Consider the following 12,916-nt stretch of genomic DNA (forward strand, 5'->3'; position numbering starts at 1 on the left):
CTTAGGGCTCCCAGTGGGCTAGCACTGGCAGGAATTATTACCATTAACTCCCAAGGGAGAGCTGACATGGTCTCTAGGAGTTCTGGGGGATCTAAATCAAGCACATGGGACATTCCAGGAGTGAATTCCACCCTGGAAGGAGTTCTTCTTGCTCCATGGTTCTTTGTTCTTCTTTGTAGTGAACTTCTTTGAAGTTCATTGACTTCTTTGTTTCGGTCTTCACCGAGAAGTCTGGAGGTGTGCCTAACGTAGTGAATACAAGCAGAGAGAGGGTAAGTTTAGAAGATAGGATACACAAAGAACAAGTTAAAAGTCACTTAGGAAAGTTAGATGTCAGCAAGTCACCAGGTCCTGATGAAATGCATCCCAGGATACTCAAGGAGCTGATAGAGGAGGTATCTGAGCCTTTAGCTATGATCTTTGAAAAATCATGGCAGACAGGGGAGATTCCAGAAGACTGGAAAAGGGCAAATATTGTGCCCATCTATAAAAAGGGGAATAAGAACAACCCAGGAAACTATAGACCGGTCAGTTTAACGTCTGTCCCAGGGAAGATAATGGAGCAGGTAATTAAGGAAATCCTATGCAAACACTTGGAAGGTAATAAAGTGATAGGGAATAGCCAGCATGGGTTTGTGAAGAACAAGTCATGCCAAACTAATCTGATAGCTTTCTTTGATAAGATAACGAGCCTTGTGGATAAGGGAGAAGCGGTGGATGTCATATACCTAGACTTTAGTAAGGCATTTGATACGGTCTCGCATGATATTCTTATTGATAAACTAGGCAAATATAACTTAGATAGGGCCACGATAAGGTGGGTGCATAATTGGCTGGATAACCGTAGTCAGAGAGTTGTTGTTAACGGTTCTAAATCCTGCTGGAAAGGGATAACAAGTGGAGTTCCTCAAGGGTCTGTTTTGGGACCCGTACTGTTTAATATCTTCATCAATGATGTAGATATTGGGATAGAGAGTACGCTTATTAAGTTTGCAGATGATACCAAACTGGGTGGGGTTGCGACTTCTTTGGAGGATAGGGACATAATTCAGAATGACCTTAGCAAGTTAGAGAAATGGTCGGAGGTAAACAGGATGAGGTTTAATAGAGAGAAATGCAAAGTGCTCCACTTAGGAAGGAACAATCAGTTCCATACATACAAGATGGGAAGCGACTGTCTAGGAAGGAGCATGGCGGAAAGGGATCTAGGGGTCATAGTGGACCACAAGTTGAATATGAGTCAACAGTGTGATGCTGTTGCAAAAAAAGCAAATATGATTCTAGGTTGTATCAACAGGTGTGTTGTAAGCAAAACTCGTGAAGTCATTCTGCCGCTCTACTCTGCACTAGTTAGGCCTCAGCTGGAGTACTGTGTCCAGTTCTGGGCGCCACATTTCAAGAAAGATGTGGAGAAATTGGAAAGGGTACAGAGAAGAGCTACAAGAATGATTAAAGGTCTAAAGAACATGACCTATGAAGCCAGGCTTCATGAACTGGGCTTGTTTAGTTTGGAAAAAAGAAGATTAAGGGGGGACATGATAGCGGTTTTCAAATATCTAAAAGGGTGTCACAAGGAGGAAGGAGAAAATTGGTTCCTCTTGGTTTCTGAGGACAGGACAAGGAGTAATGGGCTTAAAGTGCAGCAGGGGAGGTTTAGATTGGACATTAGGAAAAACTTCCTAACTGTCAGGGTGGTCAAATATTGGAATAAATTGCCAAGGGAGGTGGTGGAATCTCCCTCTCTGGAGATATTTAAGAACAGGTTAGATAGACATCTGTCAGGGATGGTGTAGACGGAGCTTGGTGCTGCCTTGAGGGCAGGGGGCTGGACTCGATGACCTCGCGAGGTCCCTTCCAGTCCTAGGATTCTATGATTCTATGATTCTATGATTCTATGGTTGAGCAGAGCTTCTGGCACTTGATTTTTACATGCATTGGGCTCAAGTTGTGGGAATTTTCATCACAAACCTAGAGCCCCAGGAGTTTAATTTCTTTGCTCAGATACATTAGACCAGAGTGAAAGTCAAGAGGCAGGATTTGGACAAACTTGTATTGTATTTTGAAGCTGTTGTGTGTGTTCCTGAATGTTGCAGGTATCTCAGATTGGAGGTTCACGTTAGAGTCCTGCATTTACACAGATACTAATGCGTCCCCCAAGCATTGGGATAGTGCCTCCATCCGAGGCTGTCTGAGCAATCTGCAGGTCTGCAAAGCTCCGAGACACAAGTTAAAGATGTAACCCCAGATCCCTGGCCGGTGTAAATTGGCATCGCTTCTTTGAAGTGTGAAAGACACGTCCCCCGTTTCCCAAGCATTGCGCTTTTTAGGAAGCGCTTTGCAAACCTGGCCTTATTAAACTCTGGGCAGCTGTTGCCGTGACGATTAAAAAATGACAAGGCAGTGGCAACACAATAACAGAGCTTAGAGTGCGTGAAATAAATGCAAAGAAAAATGGAAACCTTGAAAACCATGAGGACGTCTAGTTTATGTGTAGGCTTCACAAACACTGAGGAAACTTGGAGACTTTTTGATTATAAATAGGTGCAAGTTGACTAAAATAAACACAATATAATGGGTTGGAGGGAACCGTGAGGGTCATCTAGTCCCACCCTCTGCCAATGTAGAGGATCTGCATTCATAATCGAGGAAAGGATGGGATATTCAGACAATGCTTACTCAGATCCACATCTCACTTGTCCTGAAATACATACACGTCACTATTCAGCAACACATGCAACACGTCATACTCCATCACACAGACAGAGGGATTCAAATAATCCCTGTTACCCTCACATCGCAGAAAGGCCCACACAAGCTCAAATATTCAGATCCATACATGATTTCATGCCCACCGATATTTACAACTGCATGAATGGACCATCCGGTGAACAATCCCTCCAGTGGCTGTTTGGTATGTGCTAATTGCTCTCTGGAACGGAGATGCATTCGTCCTTAGTTTAGTGGTCGGGCTTTTCCACACTCTAGTGTTAATAGGTCTGTAGAAAGCCAGGGAGAAGCATTCGGACTGGACTGCAATTCACCGACTCATTTCACATGGGACACCCAACAAAAAGACTTTTGACCCCTGGGCTAGATTTGAGCTTGTGACATGGACGTGACATCACCTCATGGCCCACCCCCAACATCTTGAGTCAGCTGGTCCCATTTAAAACCCAGATGGAGCCTTTGGCAGCTGGTGGATCCTGTGTTTTCCCATAGCAAAGACTGTACCCAATCGGCACGTGTCCTCTGCACCTGCATGTGTGTGCATTACAGCATCTTGGGCGTGTGTTTGTGTATGTCCTTGTGTACCGTATGTGCTCTGACCACAGCGTGCACTTCAGCATGGACTCTGTGGGTTTCAACGAGGCCGCGCAGGTGTGTATTTAGACGGGAGACCTGCATGGACGTATGCAGAGCTGTGTTAGGGGCAGAGAAGCTACAGCAAGGGATCAGCTCTCATACTGAATTCCCCAGATTCTGTACAACCTCTGGGCTGCTAGGATGCTTCCCTATCCGACAGCAGCTGATATGCACCGCTTTTAAATGTAGAACGCCTTAGAGCCATGATAGCTGCAAACCTGCCTACGCCAGGGATTAAAATTACAGAAAGCGGAGCTCTAGTCTCCAGACCAACCAGCCAGATGCCTGCTGCCCAGTGAGTGAGCCGCAGAGGCACTTCCAGGAGCTCAGGAGGGCTGGGGGACCTGTTACCCTCACATCACTGAACTTGGCAATCTCCACAGATGGGTAAAGCAACCGCCGGACGAGCGGGCAGCTTCGATCCCTTGACTACTGTGAGTGGGTGGGTGCAGCAGCATTTGTGCAGGGTTATCTTGTGGATGGGATCCTTAGATAGGCTGAACACCCCGGCTGTGTCTAGACTGGCCAGTTTTTCCGGAAAATCAGCCACTTTTCCGGAAAAACTTGCCAGCTGTCTACACTGGCCGCTTGAATTTCTGCAAAAGCACTGACTTCCTACTGCGGAAATATTATGCTGCTCCTGTTCAGGCAAAAGTCCCTTTTGCGCAAAGTTAAAATCCAGACACAAATGTCTCTGGTGTCCCCTCTTCAGAGTGCATCGACCGACACCCTGTTCAGAACCCTGCGAGGGTTAGAATGAAGATTCTGGCACTAATTCACATCTCACGGGTGCTGGTGTAATTCAGGGGGAGTGCCTGCCCTTCATCAGAGCTACTGTGTCCACATCAAATGTGGCTGAAATCCGGGAGTGTCTCACTCCAGACCTAAAACTGCCGGGCAAACATTCGAAGGTGAGGAGATGGCTGGAAGCGGTGAGCAGAGGTACTTACGTCTCTCCGGCAGACAGATTGGCATCACAGCCACTGTGCTTTGGCTTCCTCGAAAGAACCAAAGAAGAAAAGAACACCCACCGCAAGCTGGAGGAGGGTTATAGAGGCCCTAGGAGAGCAGTCACATGACCAGCTGCGTGTCTCCAGGAAAATCTCAAACTCTTTGCATTTCTCTCCGAATCTGAAAACGGATCTATTCAATAGCAGGGCCCTGGATCCGAAGGAACGTGTCAAGTCCTGTCATCAAAATAAACTCGGCTGGCTGGGGCTCTTGTGGGAGAAGTTGGTTAAGGAAACAGAAAATCCTTCTTAGGAAGAAGTTTCCCATCAGAGGCTACAATAAGGTGTATAGATTTTCTGTGGCCTTTGGTCTGCTCTCCCTGACACTTGAGTACATCCAGAGATCATTGGAGTCACACCGATAGGAGATGAGACTCAGATCAAGTATAGGCGCCGACTTCTTCACAGAAAAACATAGGAGCTATGTCTATACTGCACGGTTTTGCACAAGAAATATGCAAATGAGGCAACATGTGGAATTTCGCCTCACCTCATTTGCATAATTAATGAGCAGACGCTTTTTGTGCAAGAGGATTTTGTGCAAAAACCCCCTCTTGCACAAGAGTCATTCTGCCGCATTTTTTTCAGGCAGAACGGCTCTTGTGCAAGAGGGGTTTTTTGCACAAGGAGCCGTGTAGATGCAAAAAAGCCTCTTGCGCTAAAAGCGGCCGCTCATTAATTATGCAACCAAGGCGCGGCAATATTCTACGTGTCGTCTCATTTGCATATTTTTTGCGCAAGAGGGGGCAGTCTAGACATAGCCAGTGGGTGCTGAGCTTGCGGGAGGGCAGAGAGCAGTGAGTGGGGCACCGGCAGGGGGATGAAGCGGAGGAGAAAAGCACCCCGAGGAAAAATAAAAATCAGCGCCGATGAGATTAAATATTAGCATTGTTGAATTTGCATTGCAGTGGCAGAAATCAGGCCCATATTGCGGTTGGTGCTTTACTGACTCACAACAGGAAAACAGCCCCAAACACAGGACGGGGGTTCTGACACGACACAAAAGATGATGAATGCGAGAAACGAGGGGCAAGCAAGAGAGGGAGCAGGAAGATACTAATGGCTTATATAGTAGGAAGCAGTCACAGCTGCCACCTTCCTGGCCAATTTACATTCAGTGTCATTTAAAATGTCAGCTCTGGATCTGGTATTAACACTCAGAGGGTCTGTCTACACTAGCCCCCTAGTTCGAACTAGGGAGGCTAATGTAGGCATTCGAAATTGCAAATCATGAGGAATGAGGTTTAACAGGTAGTTCAATTTAGGGCTTTAATTCGAACTACCGGGTCCCTGCCGCGTGTAGACGCGGGCAGTTAGTCCAGACTTGTAAATTTCAAAAATGGCAACCGGCCGGGAAGATGCAAATCAAGCGCGGGATATTTAAATTGCTTGATTTGCAATTTTGAATGCCTACTTTAGCCTCCCTAGTTCGAACTAGGGGGCTAGTATAGACATACCCAGAGATATTTTGCAGTTGAAGGGTTGGTCATTATGGTAAAATAACGGAACGAATATTAAGAGGAAAACTCAGTCAGCACTTTGCATTACTATCTAGGGGTATGTCTACACTACCTTCCTAATTCGAACTAGGAGGGTAATGTAGGCATACGGCACTTGCAAATGAAGCCTGGGATTTGAATTTCCCGGGCTTCATTTGCATAAAGCCGGCCGGCGCCATTTTTAAATGCCGGCAGTTCGAACCCCGTGCCGCGCGGCTATACGCGGCACAGAGTAGCTAGTTCGGATTAGGCTTCCTAATCCGAACTAGCTGTACTCCTCGTGGAATGAGAGAGTTCATCCGTCTGTGAGTTAGGGAATGTGTCCGTCTGTCTTTGACCATTCAAGAACTCCTCCTAAACGGTAAGAGCTAGGACCACCAAATTTGGCAGGCAGCTTCCTCTTATCATAAGTTAAAGCAAGGTCAGGATTTGGGCATGCCCGGACAATGGGATGTGCCCGGAATGGGATTGTTTCTCAAAAAAAGGAAAAGGAGGCCTCTGCTAGCAAGGTCAGTTATACTGTATAATGACCACAAGGAGGCAGCAAGGAGCCAGAGATGGGGACTAGGACAGCTACAACCCCATTGGACCAGTCGGAGGCAGGGCCGGAGAAAGGGACAGCTACCTACTATATATTTGAGAGAGGCTGTATGTCTGTCTGTCCCAGAGCTGGAGGTGTCCTCTCTCCCCAGGGCAGCCTGCATACTGAACCCCGCATCCCCAGCCTCACCCCAGAGCACTGATTTAAATGAAGAAAAACAAAAATTAATTGAGTTAAGGACCTGAGTAACACTGAGCAAATCTTCCACTTTGATGTACTGGAATGGTGTTTGAAAGAGGTGGCTTTTGAGGAACGGTTTGAAGGAGAAAAGTGGGTTTTCCAGAGAGCGTGGCACTTTGACCGTCCACTGTATAATTGTGCCTTAGCATCCTGTGAAAAACAGTGAATGGGGAGTTCGCAAGGGCCTTACAAAGAGCCCTATACGGGATGCTGTCTCTCACAGCAGAGCTCAGAGGTCTGCTCTTCCCGAGTTGGATCCCTGGAGTCATCTGAAGAGCTTTACTCAACGGGAAGCTAGATTCTAGATCAGTGGCCAGTGTAGGCTGTCCCTTACTAGAGGACGACGAGGAGTCCTGTGGCACCTTATAGACTAACCGAAGTGTTGGAGCATAAGTTTTCGTGGGCAAAGACCCACTTCGTCACCTACATCTAACGAAGCGGGTCTTTGCCCACGAAAGCTTATGCTCTAACACTTCGGTTAGTCTATAAGGTGCCACAGGACTCCTCGCCGCTTTTGCAGATTCAGACTAACACGGCTACCCCTCTGATACTTACTAGAGGGGCAATTCTAGTATATCTGACTGGCTGCTTAGGACACGACAGTCATTATAAACTGGGAAGGTTAATGCCGTTTATTTTTTCTCCGACAGCCTTCCTCTCTGCCTAGTTTCCCCACCTTGATTTTTGAGTGCTTGATGTTCTAATCTGAATGCTAGAGTGACGTTAAATTGAGGGTTTGGGGATTTATCTCCATACACACAAAACAAGGGCTATTCAGAAATGTAGATCTTGTAGCCAGAAGAGATTCAGTGGTCCCTGGTAAGTTTTAACTCGGATACGTCATTGATCTGATGTGAGTCACAGGTAAAGAGGCTGTTTGGGAGAGCGGGGAAATTTTTTGGAGTTTTAAAGAATAAATCTCAAGGGCATAATAATGTGAGATTGAGCCTCTCTCTTAGGTCAGCGGTTCATTCGCCAGGCTCATTGAGTCCTTGGCCTCTGCTGAGACTGCCAGCAAACTAATTACTTGTGAGGGAGCCATAGGTTAAAACCCACCGATTAATTTCCTACTAGCCGGCAGAAATAACGCAGCTATTCCAAGTAGTGTGTGTCTGCGTCACTGCTGCCTTCTACTGGATGGAATCGGAACTGCCCAAAAGGCTGTCCGACATCTTACTAGTGGGGACTCTCCTCCAGCTGCTATGGCAGAAGGATCTGAGCTTTCTCTTTGCGGTCACGGTGCGTTCCCAAGGGGCTGCTCATCACAGAACAGGGACAACGGTGAATTCTGGCAGGTGGCTCTGGAATTGTCACACCACGTTTTGTTCCTCACTGATGTGAGCAGGATTTGAACTAGACACTTGAGAAACAGATCACAGGAGCCGTGTGTTGGGGTTGTTTGATTGATTCAGAGCTAATTACTATCTAACGTGACAGAGGCACCGCCTCTGTGTTTTTGTCAATCAACAGCTGAGGGCTGGATGTTTGCAGTTAGAGTTCAGAGAATCATAGAGCTGGAAGGGACCTCAGAAGGCCACCAAGTCCAGCCCCCTGCCCAAGGCAGGACCAATCCCAACTAAATCAACCCAGCCAGGGCTTTGTCAAGTTGTATTGCCAGATTTTCTTTAATTTTTCATCTTGGAAAAAGAGCTATTGCTGTTCCAGGCTTAACAGTTTGCTAGGTGGATGGTGTAAAGCCAGGTCATAGTCTCCCTTTGAGAATGAACTGATGCAGTAAGAGATGGCTGGCAAAGACAGCATGGCCCAAGGAGCGACCAGCCACACGACTGACCGTAGCAGTTACCACTGCATACCAAGAGAAAGGAGCAAACAGGGAAGTGGCAAAATGTGCAGATGATACTAAACTGCTCAGGATAGTTAAGGCCAAAGCAGACAGTGAAGAATTTCAATAGGATCTCACAAAACTAGGCGAATAGGCAATAAAATGGCAAATGAATTGTAATGCTGATAAATGCAAAGAACTGCACAACAGGAAACATAATCCCAGCTACACATGCGAAATGATGGGAAGTAAATTTCTGTGACCCCTCAAGAGAGAGATCTTGGAGTCACTGTGGATAGTTCTCTGAAAACATCCACTCGGAGTGCAGCAGCCGTCAAAAAAGCAAACAGCATGTTGGGAATCATTAAAAAAGGGATCGAGAATAAGAAAGAATATCTTATTGCCTCTATATAAAACCATGGTATGGCCACATCTTGAATACTGCATATAAATGTGGTTGCCTCATCTCAAAAAAAGATATACTGGCACAGGAAATAGTTCAGAATACGGCAACAAAAATGATTAGGGGTTTGGAACAGCTGCCATATGAGGAGGGATTAATAAGAGTGGGACTTTTCAGCTTGCAAAAGAGATGATGAAGGTGAATATGATAGAGGTCTATAAAATCATGACCAGTGTAGAGAAAATGAATAAGGAAAAGTTATTTACTTGTTTCCATAACATAAGAACTAGGGGTCACCAAATGAAATACATAGGTAGTAGGTTTAAAGCCAACAAAAGGAAGTATTTCTTCACTCAGCACACAGTCAACCTGTGGAACTCCTTGCCAAAGGATGTGGCGAAGATCTGGAGTTTAACAGGGTTCAAAAAAGAACTAGAGAAAGTCATGGAGGATACATCCATCAATGACGACGAGCCAGGATGGGTAGGAATGGTGTTCCTAGCCTCTGCTTGCCAGCTGCTTGGATGGAAGGGCCCTAAGGAATAGCGAGGGGCTGCAAGAGGCAGTGCTGGTGATGCCTTTGGCAGCATGCTCTCCAGAGTCAGCACTACCCCAGCACGGCGACAGGAACATAAGAATGGCCATCCTGGGTCAGACCAAAGGTCCATTTAGCCCAGTATCCTGTCTTCCAACATTGGCCAGTACCAGGTACCCCAGAGGGGGTGGACCGAAGACAATGATCAAGCAATTTGTCTCCTGCCATCCTTCTTCAGCCTTTGACAAACAGAGGCCAGGGGCACCATTTTTTGCCCCCTAGCTAATAGCCTTTTATAGACCTAACCTCCATGAAATTATCTTGCTCTTTTTTAAACTCTGTTATAGTCCTAGCCATCACAGCGTCCTCTGGCAAGGAGTTCCGCAGGTTGACTGTGCGTCCAGAGTGCCTGCTTCTGGAGGATGTATAAACTGGTGATCCTAAGGCATGCAGTTAGTAGCGCTCCATTTGTGATAGCTCTAGTCAGCTGCCCTCCTTGGACATTCACCAAACTACTGAGAGAGGATCTGAGCGTGGGAACCCATGTGCTTTGAGACGCCCACACACTGCCCCTTGCTGGGCGTTTCTAGGCATGCTCTTGGGATGCCATTTCTCAGTCTAGCACCCTCTCCTGAGAGCTGAGGCCTCTGCTGATCAACTAAAGAGCCCCTGAGACCATTGCTGACTCCTTGAATTTCCCTGTAGCTTAAACAAACATTGTCCCAGAATTCAATCTCTGCTGGTGTCCACAGGGCAACTCTTCAAGGGCTTGTGAACCGATGTAACACACACTGCACAGACTTTGCACAGGAGTTTAAAACACTATTAAATAAGTGCGCTTATGAAGTTTGCAGATGATACCAAGCTGGGAGGGGTTGCAAGTGCTTTGGAGGATAGGGTCATCATTCAAAATGATCTAGGCAAACTGGAGAAATGGTCTGGGGTAAATAGGATGAAGTTTAATAAGGATACATGCAAAGTGCTCCACTTAGGAAAAAACAATCCGTTTCACATACAGAATGGGAAGCGACTGTCTAGGAAGGAGTCCTGCTGAAAGGGATTTAGGGGTCATAGTGGACCACAAGTTAAATATGAGTCGACAGTGTGACACTGCAGTAAAAAAAGCAAACGTGATTCTGGGAGACATTAACAAGAGTGTTGTGAGTAAGACACGAGAAGTCATTCTTCCGCTCTACTCTGCGCTGGTTAGGCTTCAACTGGGCTGTGTCTACACTGGCCACTTATTCTGGAAAATCAGCCGCTTTTCCGGAATAACTTGCCAGCTGTCTACACTGGCCCCTTGAATCTCCGGAAAAGCACTGACGATCTAATGTAAAATCATCAGTGCTTTTCCAGAAAAGCATCTTGCCAATGTAGACGCACTTTTTCCAAAAATGCTTATAATGGAAACGTTTTCTGTTATAAGCATTTCTGGAAAATCATGCCAGTGTAGACGTAGCCCTGGAGTATTGTGTCCCGTTCTGGGCACCACATTTCAAGAAAGATGTGGAGAAATTGGAGACGATCCGTAGAAGAGCAACAAAAATGATGAAAGGTCTAGAGAACATGGCCTATGAGGGAAGGCTGAAAGAATTGGGCTTGTTTAGTTTGGAAAGGAGAAGACTGAGAGGGGACATGATAGCAGCTTTCAAGTATCTATAAGGGTGTCACAAGGCGGAGGGAGAAAAATTGTTCTCCTTGGCCTCTGAGGATAGGACAAGAAGCAATGGGCTTAAAACTGCAGCAAGGGAGGTTTAGGTTGGACATGAGGAAAAACTTCCTGCCTGTCGGTGGTTAAACACTGGAATAAGTTGCCTGGGGAGGTTGTGGAATCTCCATCCCTGGAGATATTTAAGAGCAGGTTAGCCAGACATCTATGAGGGATGATCTAGATGGTCCTGCCGTGGGCCCAGGGGACTGGACTCGATCTCTCGAGATCCCTTTCAGTTCTAGTATTCTATGATTGCTCTTTCCAGACCAGCATGAGAGCACTGCGGCTCTAGACAAAATAATAGACATGCCTTTGTGCATTTCTCTGCCTCTTTCCTCACCAGTGTGGAGAGGTCTCTGGGCTGTGGGAGATCCCTCTGCGCTGCCCAGAAACCTCCCTCTGCAGCTACCTGACATCTCTTCTGAAACATGGCTCCCTGTTCACCCCAGCTGAGATTTTCTGGCCTGGGCTGTTCACAGTTAAGCAGAATCCTCATGCACATCATTTCCCCAGACCTGTCCCAAGCTTCTTGTTTGGCTCATGCGTTTATATGTCCTGCCAACCACACCTGGTTCCTTTGCTCTGATGTGAGTCATTTTCCACTCTCCAAACCTCCACTGCCGTGTTCCCTCTAAGCTGAGTGCATGGGAGGTCATTCAGGAGAGATTCAGATGCCTCCCAGCTGGTTAGCAGAGCACCCACACCACATGTGTTCCTGCTAGTGGTGCACATCTGCACATGCCTTGGTGTACACACAATTTATTCTGCACATGGATGGAAAAAAATAGAGGGAACATTGCTCAGCTGCGTGTTGAAGAACCAGGAAAAGCTAGCTCTCCTAGCTTCAGCCAGCCGACTTAGTATATCCATTGTGAAGTCGGAATATAGTCATTAAAGTTAACTGCTCTCCATTGTCCCTATGTAATGTGCATGCAAGAAGCCCTCTCTGCCCATGGTGGATTTTATTGTTTACGCAAGTATTCCATGAGACAGCAACTCCATAGTGACTGCTTGCTAATGTCAAGAATTCATAGAATTCAAGAGATCCAACAAGAGCTGTTACCCACAGCCTCTGGCTGAAGTACGCTTCGGGTATTTGCCCTCTGCCTCCTTGTATCCAACTGAAGCTGCAAAAGGGTTCTAAGATTCTTCTCCGCATCCAGAGCCAAAATGTGGATAAGTGCCGTGCTCCGCCCCAGAGGTGGCTGCATGTCAGTGGCGGGTGAAGTGATCGTGCGTGGTGTTTGTGTCTGTCAAGCTGTAAAGCAGTTGGGAACGGGGAGCCGCCCCATGGGTGTTGAATGCTGCTGTTCCCCAGGAAGCTAATCTGCTGTTTTCTTCCCTCCTTCCCTTTCTCTTTGTCCCTAAATGCTATTCCCCTCTCTCCCCTCCCACCGGCCCTCTGCAGTGGCAGGCCATCTCTCTGACAGTCATCGAGAAGGTTCAGATAGCAGCCGCCATCTTGGGTTCCCTCTTCCTCATCGCCAGTATCTCGTGGCTCATCTGGTCGACCTTCAGTCCTTCCGCCAAGTGGCAGCGCCAGGACCTGCTCTTCCAGATCTGCTATGGAATGTACGGCTTCATGGACATTGTCTGTATAGGTGGGTGAATGGCTGAATTTCGCAGGCAAGGGCACGCGGCCGGCCTGGCTCCCTCCTCAGGCAGGAGCAGGAGACGGCGGGCGGAGGACGGGCCTGGCTGCTATCCAGCTCTGTTTGGAGGCAGCCCCCTGGGGCGTTACCGCTCCTGAAGAGCTCGTCGACCTCGAGGTATTTTCCGGGGGTGGGCGGGCGTGGGACCTGGAACAGCCCCTGGGGAAATGCAGCGAGGG

At 47.3% G+C, this 12,916-nt stretch overlaps 1 protein-coding gene across 2 annotated transcripts in view; it reads left to right on the forward strand.

Annotated features, from left to right (window-relative positions):
• Nucleotides 1–12,916, forward strand: part of MARCHF4 (membrane associated ring-CH-type finger 4) — an 80,509-nt gene that overhangs the window by 39,916 nt on the left and 27,677 nt on the right. For both annotated transcript variants that reach the window (XM_075933029.2, XM_075933030.2), the window contains exon 3: nucleotides 12,494–12,686. In XM_075933029.2, coding sequence (XP_075789144.1) covers nucleotides 12,494–12,686 — 193 coding nt within the window. The remainder of the gene's footprint in view (nucleotides 1–12,493; nucleotides 12,687–12,916) is intronic.

Source organism: Pelodiscus sinensis, chromosome 7 (genome assembly GCF_052426305.1).
Source record: "Pelodiscus sinensis isolate ZL-2025 chromosome 7, ASM5242630v1, whole genome shotgun sequence".
Classification (NCBI taxonomy): domain Eukaryota; kingdom Metazoa; phylum Chordata; order Testudines; family Trionychidae; genus Pelodiscus; species Pelodiscus sinensis.